This window comes from Elgaria multicarinata, chromosome 9 (assembly GCF_023053635.1).
Source record: "Elgaria multicarinata webbii isolate HBS135686 ecotype San Diego chromosome 9, rElgMul1.1.pri, whole genome shotgun sequence".
In the NCBI taxonomy this organism is placed as follows: domain Eukaryota; kingdom Metazoa; phylum Chordata; class Lepidosauria; order Squamata; family Anguidae; genus Elgaria; species Elgaria multicarinata.
In genome coordinates this window covers 79,814,618-79,833,724 of record NC_086179.1, presented here as the reverse complement: position 1 = coordinate 79,833,724, position 19,107 = coordinate 79,814,618, and the positions used below count along the sequence as shown (strand labels likewise).

General features: G+C 41.6%; 1 protein-coding gene across 3 annotated transcripts; it reads right to left on the bottom strand.

Moving 5' to 3' along the window:
* Window positions 1–424: 424 nt before the first annotated feature.
* Window positions 425–14,655, bottom strand: SYPL1 (synaptophysin like 1). Of its 3 annotated transcripts, none has more exons than XM_063134940.1 (6): window positions 14,561–14,655; window positions 12,892–13,010; window positions 10,487–10,691; window positions 8,967–9,155; window positions 7,909–7,990; window positions 425–919 (listed from the first exon to the last, which is right to left on the bottom strand). In XM_063134940.1, exons 1-6 carry the CDS (start codon window positions 14,627–14,629, stop codon window positions 888–890), a joined length of 696 nt encoding a protein of 231 aa, XP_062991010.1. In that variant the 5' UTR covers window positions 14,630–14,655; the 3' UTR covers window positions 425–887. The 3 variants fall into 3 exon arrangements, with proteins under 3 accessions (XP_062991010.1, XP_062991011.1, XP_062991009.1); XM_063134941.1 differs by having other exon boundaries at window positions 425–900; XM_063134939.1 differs by lacking the exon at window positions 425–919 and having other exon boundaries at window positions 7,028–7,990.
* Between the last annotated feature and the right edge of the window lie 4,452 nt (window positions 14,656–19,107).

Below are 19,107 nucleotides of genomic sequence, written 5' to 3'. Positions count from 1 at the left end.
ATCCTCCCATAAAGCTGAATAGTAGAAGATTCAGGACAGATAAAAGGAAGTATTACTTCACATAGTGCAAAGTTAAGCTATGGATTACATGACCACAAGATGAAGTGATGGCCACCAACGTGGATGTCTTTAAAAGGGGATTAAACAAATTCATGGAGGATAAGGCTATCCATGGCTACTAGTCCTGATGTCTACATGCTACTTTCAGTATCACAGGCAATATGCCTATGTATACCTGTTGCTGGGAGACATGAGCTGGAAAGTGCTATTTTGCTCATGTCCTGCCGTGGGCTTCTCATAGGCATTTGGTTGGCCTCTGTGTAAACAGATTGTTGGACTAGCTAGGCCTTTGGCCTGATCCAGTGCAGCTCGTCTTATTCAGTAGCATCAACAAATCAAGGAGACAAAAGTTGTTCAACTAGAACATTTCATTTTCCACTTATCAGAAAATCACATAACAGCGATAGGAAAGAGTGATTCACAGCCAGTGGGCAGCCCTGACATGTCAAGAGTTTACTGTGAGTCTGTGGTTGTTATAGTGGCGAAAGTTCAGGCAACACTAATGAGGTGAGTTTGCCATTCAGAACTCCACCATGTCATTGTTTCTACTGGTTTCGTGTAAATAAAATAATCCTATTTGTGCAGGAGTGCCTTTCGGATGAAGCAAGAGGTGCTGTTGTCATTGGAACCCTATTACTTTAATCTTTCCATCAGCACAACTTTGAAATGCCCATAGCTTGACCAGGCCCATAAAAAGACAGCTGTACATCTTAGTCACCCACACAAAATGACTTTAAAGCATTGCATACATTTTTCTGTCTGTATTCAAACTGGCATCTCTGTAATGATTCTTCTTAATCCCTGCATGCAGGCACAGGGCTGCCATCTCAATTCAAGAAACTGTACTTAATTAGATAAACTGTATGTGAATAAAAGCAATTGTTCTTCATCGTTACATATTATTATTACATTTCTGTACCGCCCCATAGCGGAAGCTCTTTGGGCGGTTTACAAAAGATTATTTTTATTTTTAAAAAAATGTTAACCTGCCTTTCCATAAAATAGTTCTAAGGCAAGGAACAACAACATAGTAAAACTAAAATCTCTAAAAAAATTACTGTTTTTGTGTTTTATTATTTTAATCTCCACAATGTAGTTTTATATGTTGATATTTTATTTTATGCTGTGTTGGCATGTTTATTAGTTTTATCTTGTTGATATTATTGTGATTTTAAGTTGTAAAATGCCTACTGAAATGTATTTATGAGGCATTTACTAAATAAAAAATAAGGCAACAATGATAAAAACAATAAAACAACAAAATGAAGACAAACAAATAATTCCAAACAGCTGTGGAAAGCAGTAATTGGCATATTCAGCAGTCAAAAACTAATCTAAATAAAAACGGTTTTCAAAGCCTGCTTCAGTGGACCAAGGAAAATAGCTGAATGACATCAGTATACTGAAGGCAACCTACCCCAAATCTTTGAACAAGCTCCCTCAAAGTTTTCATGTAGAACATAAAAAGCATGGGGGACAGAATAGACCCCTGTGATATCCCATTACTGAGTTACCATTGGGAAGAACAACAGTTTCCCTACACTATCTTCTGAAACCTCCCAGTGAGTGAGATAAGAATTAGAACTTACTGTACCTTTAACAATATGTCAGACCGAAAGGAAACCATGGTTGATGCGAGGCCTGCACACAGTACGCACCATCTTAGAAGAGGCATTCCCTCTGGGAGGAGGAAAGTCTCGGAATGCCTCTTCTTAAGTAGTGCCTACCACACATGTAATTTTATAAATAATTGTATGTGTTTGCTATAGTGTTTAAGCTGTGTGTCTACACCCATGCTTAACTTGCAAAATGCCACAAGCCTCCACTGTCCTCCTTCCAAAGAAAACCAAACCTGGGTAAGTAACAAACACAATTAAATAAATAATGGAGCTCCACCAGCATGCAAATCAGATTCTTTCACAACAGTGCAATATTCAATTATTTGTTCTGTTTACATCCTATCTTACTTCCATCATGGGTTTCAAGGCTGCATATATGGGATCACCAAGTGGTCTCCTATCCAGACCAAGACTTACTAAGCTTCAACTAAGGATGTACAGATTTTGTAAAATCCGTTCCATCTTCAGATTTTCAGGTGCCTTTCATTCCACATTCAGTCATTGACAGATCCCCGCCTCCTATTTTCTGAATTTGCAAATCACCCCATCCCTCAAATGCACATTTTCATGTTCTAGCCTATGGGGGAGGTGCACATTTGCAGCCAGATTTTTTTTTAAATTATTTAATTTTTTTTCTATGACTAAATTTGTGTAAAATTCCACAAGTCCACGGAATCTGTGCAAGTTCTGCAGAATCCATGGGTCGTCTTCCCCAATCTGGTGCCCTCAGGTTGCTTTGGACTACAACTTCCAGTATTCCTTACCACTGGCCATGCTCAGTGGGGCTGATGGGACTTGCAGTCCAACACATCTGGAGGGCACCAGGGTGGGAAAGGCTGTAATACGACATGTGCCCTCAGACCATGCCCTAACTGGGATAATGTATCTTCAGTTCTCTTACAATCATTATTCAATATTCATCTCCACTGTTAGCTGTAGCTCACTATTTTCTAAAGTTCTTTTCACATGGTGCAGTCTGAAGGTAATAATACTTAACGTTTATGTAGTGGCTATGAAGTATTCAAAGCACTTCACCTACATTATCTCAATTATTCTTACAGAAACTGCTGTGTAAGGTGGTGAGAGTGCTGGTAAAAGTTATCTGTGACATGACTGAACTTATTTGGCAAAAACATAGCTGTACACCCTCATATTTAAACAAAAATGATGTTCTATGTATCATAGAGTTTCGGGCAGAATCTGAATAGCTTTCAAGGCCTGAAAGAAATAAATTTAATCTACAACTACCTTGGATGGGCGTGCTTTGTTTCTGAATCTCTTTTACCTCAGCATATATAAGATGCAGAACTCATAAGCGGTTTTATCAAGAACGGGATGGCCTTGCTGAAGGACATTCCATTAATCATTCCTGAAGGGAAGTCTTGTAAGAATTGCATGCTGGAAAACATGGCTATATTCCTGTCACCCAAATCCAGTTTTTTCCATTTCTTCACCCAATTGCATCTTGTTATGTCAAGATTTTAAAGCCTTTGATTCAGAAATCTCATCAGTTGATATATGGGTAGCCTCTACCACCTGCTTCACCTAGAACTTACATAGACTGCTAAAATAACAAAACATTAAGAAAGATTATTTGCACAGGTAGCAACAAAGGCACGGAAAATCTACGGACATATTGATACTATGTTGTTTCCCCCCTCAAATAAGGCATGTGGCTTGAGTATGGATGAGACGACAAGCCATGGCCAGACCCAGCACATGCCAATTTCAACGGGCCACCATGGCTTTTTTAAGCTACCATGTCTTGTTTTGAGTGTGAAAACAGACTTAGGGCATGTCTACACCTGCCTTTTCCCCCAGGATTGTCCTCGTGCGTCTAAATGACACACAGAGGATCCCGGGAGCAGGCAGAGGCGATCCCTCTGTTTTCCTGGGATAATCCTTAGGTCAGAAAGGGTCCCAGATTCTCAACCTAGCCTACTTACCTTGTAGGTACATAAGCCATGGTGGCTTGTTTTGATCATGCAAACCCAGGGTCAGTGACTGCCCAAAGATACTCATTGAGCTTCCTTTATGACTGAGTGAGAATTTGAATCCTGATTTAAATCCAAAACACCATCTACAACACTAGTGCAGGTCAAATTCAATTTGCTCAGGAGAATCAGCAAGCTTATGAAAAAATAAAGTGGTGTGTGAGAGTGATAACAGTCAAGCATGCAGCTCATGTGGCATATTGTCAGAAATTAGTATTTCTTAACACTAGACGTATGAAGAGTGCTGATTGAAAAACTAAAAAATTCTTAATGCAGCAACAGCGACTCCTAGTGGAACAGAAAAGCACTCTCTCAGAGGTAACGGGCAGAATTATTTCATTTTTGAGTATTTTCAGGAATTTGTGGTCATCTTATCTTTAAAATGCCCTGCTGAAGGACCATGTAACTAGCTAAAAGAAGTAGTGGGACTGTAAACTTAAAGGACATGAAATTGATAACACATGTCTCAGTCCTTATTGATTTTAAGGCCCGGGAACTACTGATTGTCTCAAACGATTAATTTTAATATCCAATACTATATGTTGGTTAACATTGTAAATATAACCTGGACGATTGTTATCCTAGTTACTCTTATTTGTAGCACTTCCGCTGGCTTGTGGCAAGCTCGCGGTGGGTATGTTATTGTTTTATGTTTGCGAATGGCCCAGGTGGCTAATATGCAATAAAGTTATATATATTGATTTTAATAGCAGTTTGGAGTACTAACTTTCCCTTGATCCATAGTGAAGAAAATTTGGTGAAGAAAAATACTTCTACTATTAAGGTCATTGACAGCCAAGGCCATATTATACCAAACTCTGAGTACCATCAGCAAAGTAGAGATTAAAACAGGCCACCATGGCTTGTGCACCTTAAAGACTAACTCATTTGTTCTGTCATAAGCTTTGATGTACTATAGTCCACTTCATCAGATGCATGAAGAGCTATTCGAGTTTCAGGGTTTTATACAGTACATGTGGTGGAACTGTAAACAGTGAGACCAGAAAGAAAGTACGTGCTGGAAGTAGTGACAATAATGTTATTAGCACTGACCATTCATAAAACAGTTTGTCTTTGCTTCCTGAGAAGTGGCAGCCCACTGATTTTGAATGGTAGCATTCCTTTTCCCTTGGGCATCCTATTGTGGCACTACAAGGCATGTATGCTCCACACACAAGGAGCAGGCCTGGGGACAAGTATACAAGCTCCCACACACACACACACACCGGTCACCATTCTCCTGGTGGATAATTGTATGCAACAGGGACTCCTGCATCTGTGGAGAGTCTCTGCCCAATTTAAAATCCAGATTTTCCAGTGTTCTAAATCACGCGGAGAGCCTCCACAGATACCACAATAACATTTGCACTTCCTAGAGCACATTGTGTGAGATTCCAAAAGGCATTAACAGAAGTGTTCACTCTATGATCAACTGTGCCAAACACACACAAAATTCACTGCCATGAAATCCATTCTAGTTAATCCTTACAAAAAGGTGTACCCCAACTCATTGAAATCCAATTCAGTACTGTTTCTGTGCCAACTCTATAGACCATACCAGGCACTCAGTCCTAAGTGGAAGATGTGTTGTAAACAAAAGGATGCTAACCCTACCTCTGCATCTCCTAGTAATGTAGCAGGATACCCACTTTGTACAAAACACAAAAAGGCTGTGCCTATTTTGTTTTGCGAGGCTATAGTTGCCACAAGAGGCCATTGTAATTGCTCCTCATGGCAGCCTACAAAACAGATACTGAAGGGGTTCTATATAATGGCAATATTCTCCAAACCATCAAAAACTATTTTATCATTTAAAGAAAATTAACCACAGGGCAAGCTATTGCACATGAACAACTCCCCACTTGGTGAGAGCTGCCTGAGCCACTTAAAACCCGTCTCCACACAAGAAACTGTTTGCACATTGCCTTGTGCAACTATAAATCATTGTATTCTAGTTTATTCTTGGTTTTGTAAACCATACTTTGACACGCAGCCATACAAATAATAAACTGTTGAGTGTAGATGAGCCCTAAGCTTCAATCTACTGTTCAGAAATTATTAGTAGGCAAGCTTGAGGGTTTGCAAGGAGACTGTAGCTTACTGCACAGTGACAGACATCCAACTTACCTCTAAGCAGTATCTAGTTCAGGCAGGGGGGAACCTCTTTTAGCTAAAGGACCAAATTCAATTTCAGAGAAGCTCTCGGGGGGGTGGGGGACGGGACATCCCACTGATGAATGCAAAGGGAGTAGGGCCAAAAATACAAAAAAAACCAGCTTATTTTGGTTTAAAGCGCTTACTACCAGCAACTAAGCCTTAAGAGAAGCATTTCAATCCTTCAAAAGCCAAGAAACCACCAAACAATTGTTGGTTTCTGAAAAAGGGAAGGGGTTGAACTTAGCCCCTGGGGCTGAGGTTCCCAAACACTGATCTAGGGGCTGCCTTCACAGTGCTGAGTTGGTACTGATCTACTGCCAAGCCCCGCAGTATTGCTGGTGCAGGGTGGTGGTAAATAATCTCCACTGCGAGAGGCAGCGCAGGTATTTCGGCAGCCATTAAGGCTCGCTGGGCCCTACCCCAGCTTCAGGCAACCAATGGCAGACTGCCTTCCGGTGGGGAACACCCCGTAACGCCCAAGTGAGGACAGAAAGGGAAGAGCTGACCTCACTCGGGTAGGAAAAGTTGGGGTAAGTTCTCGACTTCTCTGCTCTGCATCTTCAGCTCTTTGCCCCCGGGTGGCTCCGAATCAGCAGCTGCACCATACAACCAACACGGCATGGACGGGGCAAGGACAACGCATAGACAGCCCCCTAGTCAGAGCTGATGACCTTCATCTCATGAGAAAGCCTAAATGAACAGATGCTCTCTTGCATAGTTGTATACTTCAGTGCAGGTACAATGGGATATTCCTGAGGGATCATGTACGCAATTAAATGTTAACAGCTCTACAGTTCTTCCACAGGCAATCAGTACTGCTTGCATTTGGGAAGGCAAGACTATGTCTATACAGCAAGGCTGACAAGAAATGGACCTCCTCACAGCAATCTCCTGAAGATGCGGCAAAGGGTTGGGGGACCCTGCTGAATAGGTGGGCTATGGTGGGGGAGGCTGAGGAGATCCAAAATAATCAGGCAAAGGCACCTTCTGTGACATAAACTTTTCTTGGCATGCACCTATATAGCAAGCTGAAAGCTTTTCTGGATGAATTTCTGCATATTACATAATTGAAGGGTTGAGACTGCCTGCCAAGAACTCCCAAGCCTGGGGCAAAGGTTAAGATGCTTTAGCTTTTACATTGGCCTTACATTACTCGGTAGCATGTTTTACAGTACATTCAACACAGCAAGCAAGATTCCTAGAAACTTAGATTTATTAAGTCAACTGAAGCCAAAGTACAGGCGTGTCACAGGCAATTCCTCTAAGCAGCAGCCATGTTTGTTTTTACAGCAAACTTAGTATTAATTAGGAGCATCTTCCCAGTGTTTCCTTCCTGCACCTGTTTATGTAACTAGTACACTCAGGACCAGAATCTCTCACTTAAACAAGTACCTACAGTGTTTCCATTTTAAACATGTTATCACCGGTGGTACTTTGTCTTAAAAATGGGCACAGGTTACCACCTTAAATATTGAGGATCTGCCTCAGTCTTAAATGCCATAAAGTTTCAAGTTGTGTCCAATATTTACTCTTCTAAAGCAACAGTCAAACAAGTATACAGAAATTAGAAATGCAAATACACCCATTTCAGATTTTTTTTTTTAAACCAGACAACTCAAACCTGCTTAAGCAATGAGGTATCACATATTAGCATTAGGATGCACAACCAAGTTATTTTGAACTCCCCAGATTACATGTTGAACGGAGGTGCAACATGAGCTTGGAACAGTACTAGTTAGAGAGACAAGAATTAGTACAAATCAAATGCAGATATTTACAATCAGTACAAAATATTCTTTCCTGAAAGATTTTCATCTAGTTTTTAACAAGGCTATTTTCAGGTTTGATTGAATGAGAATTTCCAACGAAGTATAAACCATCCCTTCAAATTTTCTACATTTTCAATCCAGAGCATATGGTTTGAAGTTTTTGATCCATGAAAAAAAGTTACTATTAAAGGACTTGAATCACAGCATTTTCAAACTGTAAACAGAATGCAACAAGGCTGTTTTGGTATGACGCTACATCTGTTTAGATTCCGGATGCAGGTGGATAGAGCCCAGAGGATGGAGAATTACCATTTGGTTTATGCAGACTAGTCTCTTTGTATACGAACCAAGCATTTCCTGCCCACAGAATCATATTTAGCAAGCCGAAAACCTGTATATTAAGAATAGAAATGCATATTCATTACTATCTCACATCTGAAAAGAACTAATACATTTTAAGCTTCTTTCTAGTACAATTTTTATGCACTTTTTGCACTTCAGAGATGAGGAGCAGCTAATAAATAAAGAGGTTTATATGGAAGCAAGGGCCATTGAACTCAAAGTGCAACTTACTTCTGAGTAAACACAGAATGGATTGAGCTGTAAGTGTGCTGGACCTCCCAGAAGCAAGGGCATAGACAAAATAGAAAGTAGATGTCCTAGGTGAACCCCATGGATTAACCTGGCAATGATACAGGACTTCTAGAACCATGGTCTGGGTCGCAGTTATCAAAGTGAACCTTGTGTTCCTAGTATCTGGCCTATCCAATATTTACAATAACAACTGGAGGCCATGAGCCAGATTTGGTCTTAAGTCTTCAGTTGTTGATCCCAAGCCTAACAGCCAAATTAAACTTGACATGGGTGGGAGATCAGCAATAGGACTTACCATGATACGTTTTTAACTTAGAAGCTATCAGCGGAAGGCCTTAATTTGGGACTGCTGCACTGGGCAAGGATGGTTAAACTTAAGCTGGCCGAAATGTTTCAGAAAAGAACTTCCCAATATTTTTTTTAGAATTCCCTCCCCGCTCCCCACATTCTCTAAATTGCTGAGCCCCTGCTCTCACCCTCCTGACTGAACGCACTCGTTTTTTCTCATCAAAGGTTACCCCCTTATAGTTCCACTGCATTGTCACCCTGTGGGCAAAGAGTCAGAAAAATGGCACCGGGGAACAAAAGTTTAACCACAGTCAAATTTTAGTCTGGAAAGCACACTGTAGGAGATTCTGTTCACAGATCTCAAGCATTGTGTCTCTTTTAACCCAAGTTCTACTTTGTAGGGTGATTATCCAAGCTTTTCTTGTAGCTAAGTCAGTCCATAACACTAAACCAATACTTGAGCACTCAAGTGTTGACATACGTACCACAGACACATTCAGGCTTCCCATGCTGGTAACGGAAGCAAATACACAGGAGGATCCTTGTATTTTGCAAGCAGCTATTTCTTCCACAAGGCGTGGACCAGTTGACACTTTGATGTCAACAAGGGCCTTTGCCCAGGCAGTACTGCTGACCAGCCACAGAAAAACAGCACAGAGAGTAAAGACATAATCCTGCAAAGAGTCAAGTTACCAATTGTTCAGCACAATACAAGGGTTTCAGGATTACAGAAGTGAAAGAATAACCGACATCTACTAGCATTTGACATATATAGTTACTAAAATGAAGAATGCTTATGTATTTGTTCATTTTATTCTTGATCATTTACTATGGTTTTATTTTATATTAAGCTTTATTCACTTTTAAGTAGCTTTGGATACACTTCTAGAAGAGAAGGGAATAAAGCCAACAGGTTCAGTAATCTTTGTGAGCAATAACATGTCTTTATTGCTATCGGTTACTAAAGTGGTATAGAGGTTACAACTTAGTGGAATCTACAACTGTGGAACATAAAATTAGAGAGTTATTTTCCTACATGATCTGGCAAGAGTCCTATAATTTTAATCAGTTATGATCAGTACTACAACTATCCTTACACTCCTAGCAAGCCTTTTACTATTTCCTGGGGAATGTTTTCCTCATGTGGGAGTGACTCTTCTGGCAGAATGAAGACTACATGAGCTAAGATGTGGTACTGAGGATGCATTTAAAGAATACTGATTTTCAGAAAACTTTGGAAGCACTCTCTTTATTCATCATGGAGCCCAAGAGCGATACAGATCTGCTAGTTAAATATAGCTCTGAAGATGTACTGCTCTTCCTTGTATTGCAAGAACTTAAAATGCACATCTATCATCTTCATTCAGGCATGCTCCAGCCACAAAGCTGGAGGGAAATTCTCTGTCCAAATGAAATGCTAAGTTACATTTTGAACATCTCATTTTACTCCCAAAACAAACCTGAGGTAGGTGGGGCAAGTGACTAACCAAACGTCACCCAGGAGAGTTTTATAGCCAAGTTGGTATTCGAACCCAGGTCTACTCAATCCTAGCTTCTCTTAACCTTACCATCCTGGTTCTCCTGTAGTGCAGATGCATCATGTTCAGCCAAATCTGTAGCATTTACCTCTGTTCCTAAGAGCTTGCTATACTGACAGTAGGCCATGCCAAAAGTTTTACTAGTGGAAAAATTATTCTCATTCTAGAATAAGTGGCAATTTAAGGGTTCCTTGTTCCAAGTAACAGAATCAATCACTGGTTATGAAGCCACTTTAAGTTTCATAACTTTGCTCAACTGTACAGGTGCACGATTCTAAAAACCATTTTTGGTTTGAGATGGGTATATCAAATTAAAAGAATCCCTGTATACTTTGAATGTATTGGATCTGCCTGAAAACCGTCGACTCATCAAATTAGTTATTATCCTTAAGGGTTTTTCATTTGAAGGCTGGGCAAGAGAACACTTTCTCCTTTTTTAGATCTGACCTTAAATCTCAGTAACTTACAATTATTGGGAAAATGCCACCGCTCCTATATATGTGCATATAACCAAGGTACAGCACAAGAGCAGCCATGCAGTACAAGAATATCAAGACTGCAAATGTTACAAAGAACTGTGCAGAGGAGGAGAAGTTGCCCACAAGGTGTAACTCAGGCCATGTGCCATTGCATCGGTTAGGATCTGGTGAACTAAACGTAACTTGATTCAACCTAAAAAAAGGAAAAATAAGCAGAAGATGAGAGAAATATTCAAGAATTACCAGGGAATGCAACTCCTACATCTACAATCATAGCAAGGAAAAACACCCAGTACACCCAGTTGGGCTGGGCTGTTGAAGTTAAACTCCTGTACAACAGTCAGCTAGCAGATCAAATTCTATTTTCCTGTTATTTCATATAGGAAAACTATGAATTATATTGCATTGTCAAAGTTAGCTATAGATATATTTAAGCAAACACCTACGTACCAGGTTAACTATAAATATCTAAAACTATACGAGACATTTTTCAAAAGAGCATGCTTGACACAAGCTTCCATTCCACCCCAAGCCAAGAAAAAGCAGCTAAGCGACTATGTAACCTAGGACTAATGGTGCCATGACACCTAGGGGTGATGGCTCAGAAAGGAAAGGTAGCAGATATAATTTACTGGATAAAGCACAAAATGAATGGAAGACAAAAGCAAGCATTAAAGAGCAGTAAGCCCAACAAGCCTTGGGGAATGTGCATATTTCAAGTGATTTTTATACATCCTCCACCATAACTAACAAATGTGAGATTAACCTGAACGATTAATTCTGGTGCCAGTGCAAAAGTGGTAGAATGAGCTTTTCCTTTACAGGCTATAAATGTTATTCATATTTTTCATTGCTTGGCTGCGTGAAAACTATGTGCGAGTAGAAAAGGATCATAGCAGAGAGCTAGTTTTTAATTGCATTTTTTTCACATGGGGAGAACTAAAAAAAGAAGTATCTGCATTTTTAATACAGCCTGCTCTTATGTCAGGCTTCTATCACCTAATTCTTTGGCAGGTGTAGACCAGGCCATTGTCTCCAATTACTCCAGTCTTCTGAAGGAAACATTGGAAACCAAGGAACAGACTGATGTTTAGGTCTCTTACTCTAAAGATGGAAACTTCTCGCCTTTTTTTAAGTGCAAAACAGCTATTTTATTGAAGAAAAAGCAAACACAGTGACTAGGAAAATGAAGCTAATCTGTGAAGAGGAGTTCTTTTTGTCTCTATCCCATAATGCTGTCTTCCAATTTAACTGTAGTATTATTGCCTACTATGATCCTTTTCTGCTTATGTGTGGTTTTCACACAGGTGAACAATCAAAAATATGTTTACTACTTGTAGTATGGAAAGGAAAGGAACCTCTCGTGCAAGCACTGAGCCATTGTTGACTCTTGGAGGGACGCCAGGTTTCGCTGACGTTTTCTTGGCAGGCCTTATAGCGGGGTGGTTTGCCGTTGCCTTCTCCAGCCATTATTATCTTTCCCCCAGCTAGCTGGGTACTCATTTTACCGACCTCGGGAGGATGGAAGGCTGAGTCGACCCGAGCCGGCTGCCTGAAACCAGCTTCCGCTGGGATCGAACTCAGGCCGTGGGGAGAGTTTCGGCTGCAGAAACTGCTGCTTTACCGCTCTGCGCCACACGAGACTCAGTATGTAAAGACACAGCCTATTTTACCACCTCATTTTGCTGCATGGGTAGACCGGACCATAAACCAAGGGCAGAAGAAGAAAGAAACCCGCTGACAATCAGATCCATTTGAGCCTTGTTTCCTGTAATCCCAGAAATTGACTTTATTTTCAGTCTGGGTGTGTTTGTGTGCAGAATTAATCTAATATTGCTAGTTATTTATAAACATTCTCTTACATCACCTGCAAACTAAGGACCCAATCTTACATAACATGTTTAGTCAGAAAGAAGACGTACATCTCCCTGCATACACCAGCCAGTGTAATTTTGGCTGGGGTATGCAGGAGTTGCAGGACTTTTTTTCCTATCTAAACATGAATAGGAGAGCACCCAGAACAAACAGTGTACAAAAATCCTTTCTTATGTTGCTGATTCCTGCACACTCTCTAAGGTTCCTTTGAAACTATGCTTATTGCCCAGAGAAAGTACATAAAACTGTTGAGATGACTGGGGAATGTTCACAATGACCAGTTGTTATGCAAATTAATTGTTCAACTCACATTAGCCCCTATGCATGTGTGTATGTGTACACACACATACACAGAGCACCAGTGCATTCATCAATACAGGGAAACTTATCCAACTAATCATCAGAGAGATATTGAGTAATTTTCCATCTGCTATTAACTGCTGGACCAACCCAGTAGTACTGGGATACTACTTAATGAGAGAGAGTATGAGTGGTAAGATTTACATATAGAAATATACCTGAAAGGATAGGCAAAAGCAGCCGTTACTGTTTTGTTCACAAGTCCTTTGCACGAGACTAGAAGTGTAGTTGCACCTTTGTAGCTTCCACATGTACCAAATACAAAGATAGAAAAGAACTGTATAAAAAGAAGAAAAGAACTGTATAAAAAGAAGATACCAATCAGAATACACATTTGTGCCTCCTTGCAAGGAACACTGTACAGCCTGCCTTAATTGACTCAAGGCACAATTGTACGCAAGTTTAGACAGTAGGAGGTGGTTTTTTCTGTATAAACTTGCATAGAATTGTGCCCTCATTTTCTCAAGCTAGACTTTCAGATATAGATAGATATAGGTTAAAATGCTAGAGGTCTGGGCCTTTCCCTTTACTATCTTTGTGCATAAGGGTATATAAAGCTCTGAAACTCGGCTCTAGCACCTTAAGAACTGAATCTTCAATCAAAAGATACTCAACCATTTAAAAGATTGTATTGATGCTATAATTTATTTATTATTGCATTTATATCTCGCTTTCCCCCCTCCAACAAACCCAAGGCAGCGTACATCCTCCTCCTCTCCATTTTAATGGTTACAGTCCATTTATGTTGCAATCTAATACACACATACCTGGGAGTAGGTCCCACTGAACTAAATGGGACTTACTTCTGAATAGACATGGATATGATTGTGCTGCAAGCATTCATTTGCAAAGCAATTAGGATTTACTTTAAGGGCTGCCATTACTCGCTGCATGACATGAACAAATTTAGCAAGTTTCCCCAACATGTATCTACTGAACATCTACTGAACTGGCCATAAAATGAATAAAGGCACAACTTTTGAAAGTTCAGTAAGAAGCTTGTGAAAGTGCAGAAACTCCAGATGTTTGAAAATTGCCTATTTGGATGTCTGTAACTTCTTTGGAAATCAATTACATCCTACAAGGCCTCTAACATTTAGTCAAAGTAATATCAGCTTATTGTTTAGAAAGTTAGGTTTCTACCTTAAATTTAATTTATTCCCCCTGTTGTCATAAACCAGGGCAAAGTGGCTGTTTATATGAAGTCACAAAGATAAGTAAATTAAAGGAGAATCTCAGTGCTCACCATAAATATTTGCTAACAATAATTATTGCTAAGCAGACCTATATAGCATAACTGTTGCAGTTACAGATATACAAGGAGATCCCAACCCTTTAAAACCCCTTCTAAATGAGACACAATTATAAATTCAAAATTCTAAGCTTTAAGGTTTTTGATGAGAGCTTTTCTCAGAGTCTGTATTTGAATTAGAAGATATACATTACTGCCTCAGAATAGAAACCAATACAGTTCTTTATGTTTTAATATTCTGTATTAACAGACATTCATTAAGATATTTCAAGCAATATCATGTGTCCCACAAGACAAAGGCTTTAAGGGAGAACTACTTTAAATCAAGAGACATTTTGGGCTACATCAGGCCTAGCAAAAAAGCCCCATTACAGAAGAAAAGTGGTTATGATAAACCCCAGTTTGTTAACAGGCCAAGTAGCTTTTGGGGCCCAGAAGCCTTTCCTCATCCACTCCCCAGGGTCTTTGAGGGGGAAAGGGTCCATTACAACCCATTCACCCCTTGCCTTTGCATAGGTTTCCCTCTCGCAAAATCAAAACCATGCCACCTGAAGCACCCCACCCAAGAGACTCACCCACTCAAGGATCTTGATGAAAGCCAGGGGCTCCCTGAGTGGGCTAAGATCAAGGTGAAAATCACTCATTTTCTGTGAGAAGAAAAACAAACATTAGTAGAGGGAAGGACCAAGAACCAGAAGGCACTCCAGAACAAAACCCCAAGACACAAGGGATAAGAGTGAGCGAGCAACCTCAATCTTGACTCACTCCACCAACCTGCCTTATCTCTAGATTCCCTCTCTAACTGTAGCCACCCTCTAGGCCTGTTTCCCCCTTTATAGAGCCTGCCTCATGAAGCTCCGCCCACAAATGGAATCACCTTTTCCTCGTTCCCCAACTGTCGTCTCACAATAGGCCCAGGTGGGTGTCAGCTGCTGTCACTCACTCAAATTCACAAGGGCCTCATGACTGACAGTAGCATTACAGCTCACAGCACAACCACATGCTTTTTAAACCGATTTGACCTCTGTTTTAATCAGTATGCTGGGTCCTGTTAAAGATTTCCCTGATACTGTTTTAAATGGTGCGCTCGTGGTGGCATCTTTTCTCTGTTAAAACTTGGGCCCTCAGGGAACTCCATTACCACAGAAGAGCTGATTAGTGGCCTTGAGGAAGGCTTGGTGTGTCAAGCAAGCTAGCAGTGTAGTGTGTGTAGTGAGAGATGTGTTAATTTTGTACAGTGGACAACTTTAAGTTTGCAAAGGTGGATTATATTTAGTCATATTTATAGCAGACCCCTTGAAATCTATGGGCTACATTAAATCCCATTGATTTCAATGAGTCTACTTTAAGTATGAATAAATATGGATCCAACCCAGAGTTAATTTGCCAGTGCAAATTAATTTTGCAGTCCATTGAAGAATGAGGGAAAACAGGAGAAATGCCCTTCAAGAACACAGGACATCCAAGAAGACAAAATGCAGAAGGGATCATATAGGAGTAAATGGTTGGTGCTTTTGTTCCAAAAGAAAATATATGGAGTGTCATTACACGGGGGAAATGGTGTTTCCTTACTGTTGCTTCTCTGCCTGTGTCTTTGTCCCTCATTTCTACCCCTTTCAAAAGCGGAAGTAAACAACTTGCATGTTGGTCATTTTGATCTCGCTGCTTCTCCTGCACACAGCAAGTTCCATCTCAAAAAATAAGTTGGACTTACTGGGGTGTTTTTTGTCATGTGAAAAAGGCTAGAAAGGGTGGGAGGCCCACAGGGCAGGAGACGACAACGTGGGAGGAACCCGCGAAAACCTGTGAATGCCCAGCAATGAGCATGCAATAAAATGCTCATCTGATACAGAATGAGAGAGAGAGGAATATTGGTTTCACTGTGTAGGAGTAGTGATAATTTTGCTGAAGTTATAGGACCTCAGTGGTCACAGGGATTCAAATGTGCTGCTGCAGGAAAATCTAAAACAGGATTGCCAGTCTTTCAAGACTGGGGCTCCTGCAACTTTAAATTGTATGCAAAAACTAGAATTTCAGCAGACAGAGCTTTTCAAACACCCATAGCACTGTGAAACACCAAGTTGCACCTGTTGAAATTCCCAAAACAACTATTGAAGGCAAAGAAGCACCTAGTCTGAAAGTTTGGTCATCACTAAATCTAAACCAATTCCTTAGGCTAGGGTGACCATATGATGGCAAATCCGGGAGGGGAGGGGAAATCCGGATTTGTCTTCAAAGAGTAGCTCTAATGGGAATTAACAAAAATGCTTATAACTCTGTCATTTTTTAAGATAAAGACATGAAATTTGGCACAGTGGTAGCTCTTAGGAAGGGCTTTAGTCATACCAAATTTGAAACAGATCCGTTCATCCATTGATTTTTTAGGGTTTTTTTTTAAATTGAGGTTTTAAAATTATTTTATAGCAAAAGTATAGCAAAAGCTTCAAAGTACAGCAAAACCTACAAAAGTAGGAGTGAGTGAAGTTAATTTCAGATACATTGAAGCTCTCACTTGTTCTTTATTTCAGTGATTTTAACATTAAGATGTTATGTAGAAGAGATTTGTCTTAAATGTGTGCTGTAAAATCAGACATGTGACCGAGGCTATGTTCGGGTGGGCATGCCCCCTTGGTGCTGGACACGCCCCCTTGGGGGCGACCATGTTGTCCTCCTTTTTGGTTTCCAAAATATGGTCACCCTAACTTGAGGGTCAGATTCTTGCTCCTCAGATTCTGACAAGCCTTCAATATTCAGCTTGAGCATTTCAAGTTGAGATCTTGCTACCTTGTGAGTGGAGAATACGTGAAGTCTTGCTGTCCTTGTGGGTTATTCGTTTCACAGGATCACCGCATTGTTGAATGTTAGCTCTGCAGAGTTGTTCAGTGAAGAAGTTAAAAGATTTTCTTCTGTTGAGGGTCTCAGGACTCAAGTCTTGGCAAAGTTGCAATGTGGTGCCCCCTATTAACAGGGGAGGCTTGTTTCTTGCAGCTTTGAAAATGGCATCTCTTAGTGCTTCATTTGACAGTGTGGCTCTATGATCTCCTTTCCCTCAGCTGATTCTGTAACTGAATTCCGAGGTTAGCACGTCTGTTGGGTTCTCCAGAGATTCTCTCTTTTGGCTTAGCTCTTCATTTACCAAAGTCAGTTTTTAAAACTGCTTCTGGTGTTTCAGCCCCAATTCCAGGGCACTGTAGCTTCTAGCTGACCTTCTTTAGGAAGGCTCTTCCAACAGAGTCTTCCTCTTGCTCTGGTCACTTCTCTCCTCCTGCCGCGTCTTCTTCTGGTTCTTCTCTTGTAATGTTCTCCAAACCCTTATTTACTTCTAGTGCAACAACCCACCTGGTTCTCCATCGCTCAAAGTGGAGTCCTTGAAGTCTGTTCTTGGGTTTGCACCCAGCATTTCCTTGCTCAGGGTTTGGCAAACCTGGAGGCTGCTCTGTATACAGTTCTTCCGTTACATCTTAATGTCTCCAGGTGCCTGGCTTGCCTCTTCCTGGGCGTTGCTGGCTTCAGGAATGTTCTGATGCTGCTGCATTTCACAACCGGGCCAACAATTTCATTGACGTCTTCTCCATGCTTTTGCACAAATCCTTGGGACACTCGTTCCACCTTGAGGTGTTCTGCTTCACCTTCCACACTTTCTTTTCTCTTGAATGCCCAATGACATCTCCTGGCATTCTTGGCTGGCGGTCGTTTTATCAGGATCGACGTCTGGCTCCTGTGCAGGGCCTCTCTTTCCTCTTGGGCTGCTCCCTCCATCAGCTGCTCCAGCCTTCGGCCTTTCTTCCATTACTTCACTGGGAGGTGTCCACACATCTTGACCTCAAAGGTCCTCAATGATGACGGCCTCTGGATGAAAGGGAAGAAAAGAAGAGCTTCAGAGCCTGAAAGCAAGCGGAACTGCAGAGGTCGCACTGAAAAGCAACAGTCCTTGGGAGTGTTTTAGTGAGATTGGGGAAAGAGGTTGTTCAGCCTCATTGGAGGAATCTCTCTCCTCAAAACTGGAGGCTGTGGGGTGCTAGGGGCAAATATTGATAAACTGTCTTGAGACAGGGAAGGCTACGGTTCCTTCTTTCCTTCTGGACCTCAGGTAGCCTAGAACAGAGCCTCTTCCGTGCCCCTGCTCTGCATCTCCTCCTCCTCTGTTGCCAACTTACCCCTTTGGCGATGGAGGAGCTCTTGATAGGCCAGGAGGGCTTCGCTGGCCTGCTGCCGGATCTCCTCCCTCTCATGAGAAAGCAGCCCTCCAACTTCCCCCAGGAGCCTCCGAACGGTGGATTCTTCTCCTAACATCTAGGGGGAAAGAAAACAAGACAGATCTCTACCCACACTTCTCTCTCGGGTGGACCCTTAGCCTCACGGGGCCTCTGTAGAAAAGGCCCTCCATGGGAGCTGTAAGGGGACCTGGCAATGGGATGGGGGTTAACCCTTTGCCCCCTGACAGTGGCCCTGGTTTTTATTTATTATTTATTTATTTATTTATTACATTTTTATACCGCCCAATAGCCGAAGCTCTCTGGGCGGTTCTCTCTGGCCCCTGTGGCGTTACACCCCACAAGTCAATTCCAAATGTATGTCTGCAGTTTGTAAGTCTGTGGTTTTTAGAATGTTGGCCTGAGTGGGCGGAGTTAGAATGTCTTGGGATGGGGGAGGAGTGATATATATAAGGGAAGGACTGAGGGGATTGTGAGTTCTTGTTCTTGTTCTTTTGAGGAAAGCTTTTCAGGGAGACTTGTTAGGTACTCTTAGAGCTCCCGGTTGTAGTGTCCCCAGATTTGGCTGGGAGGAGAAAAGAGAAAGGAATTGGCTGTTATTCAGGCTTGTCCAAGGACCATCGTTTGGATATACCCCCAGCCCCACTCACACACACAGCCATGTCCTTCGGAGAGGCCTTCCATGCTGGCAGAGAGTACTGCCTGAAAAGCTCTCCTCCCTCCTTGACCAAAGCCGCCAGAGGGGTGAGGGTGAAGAGACCAATCCATGACCCCCTGCAGACCCCATCAGCCGTCGTTGTACCTGAGCCCGTAAATGGCTTTCGTGGCACATGCCAGGAGGCAGTGTGGCAGCCATTGTCCTGGCCTGGTTTCCATGGCCACATGGGAGAGATGTTGACAGGGAGAAG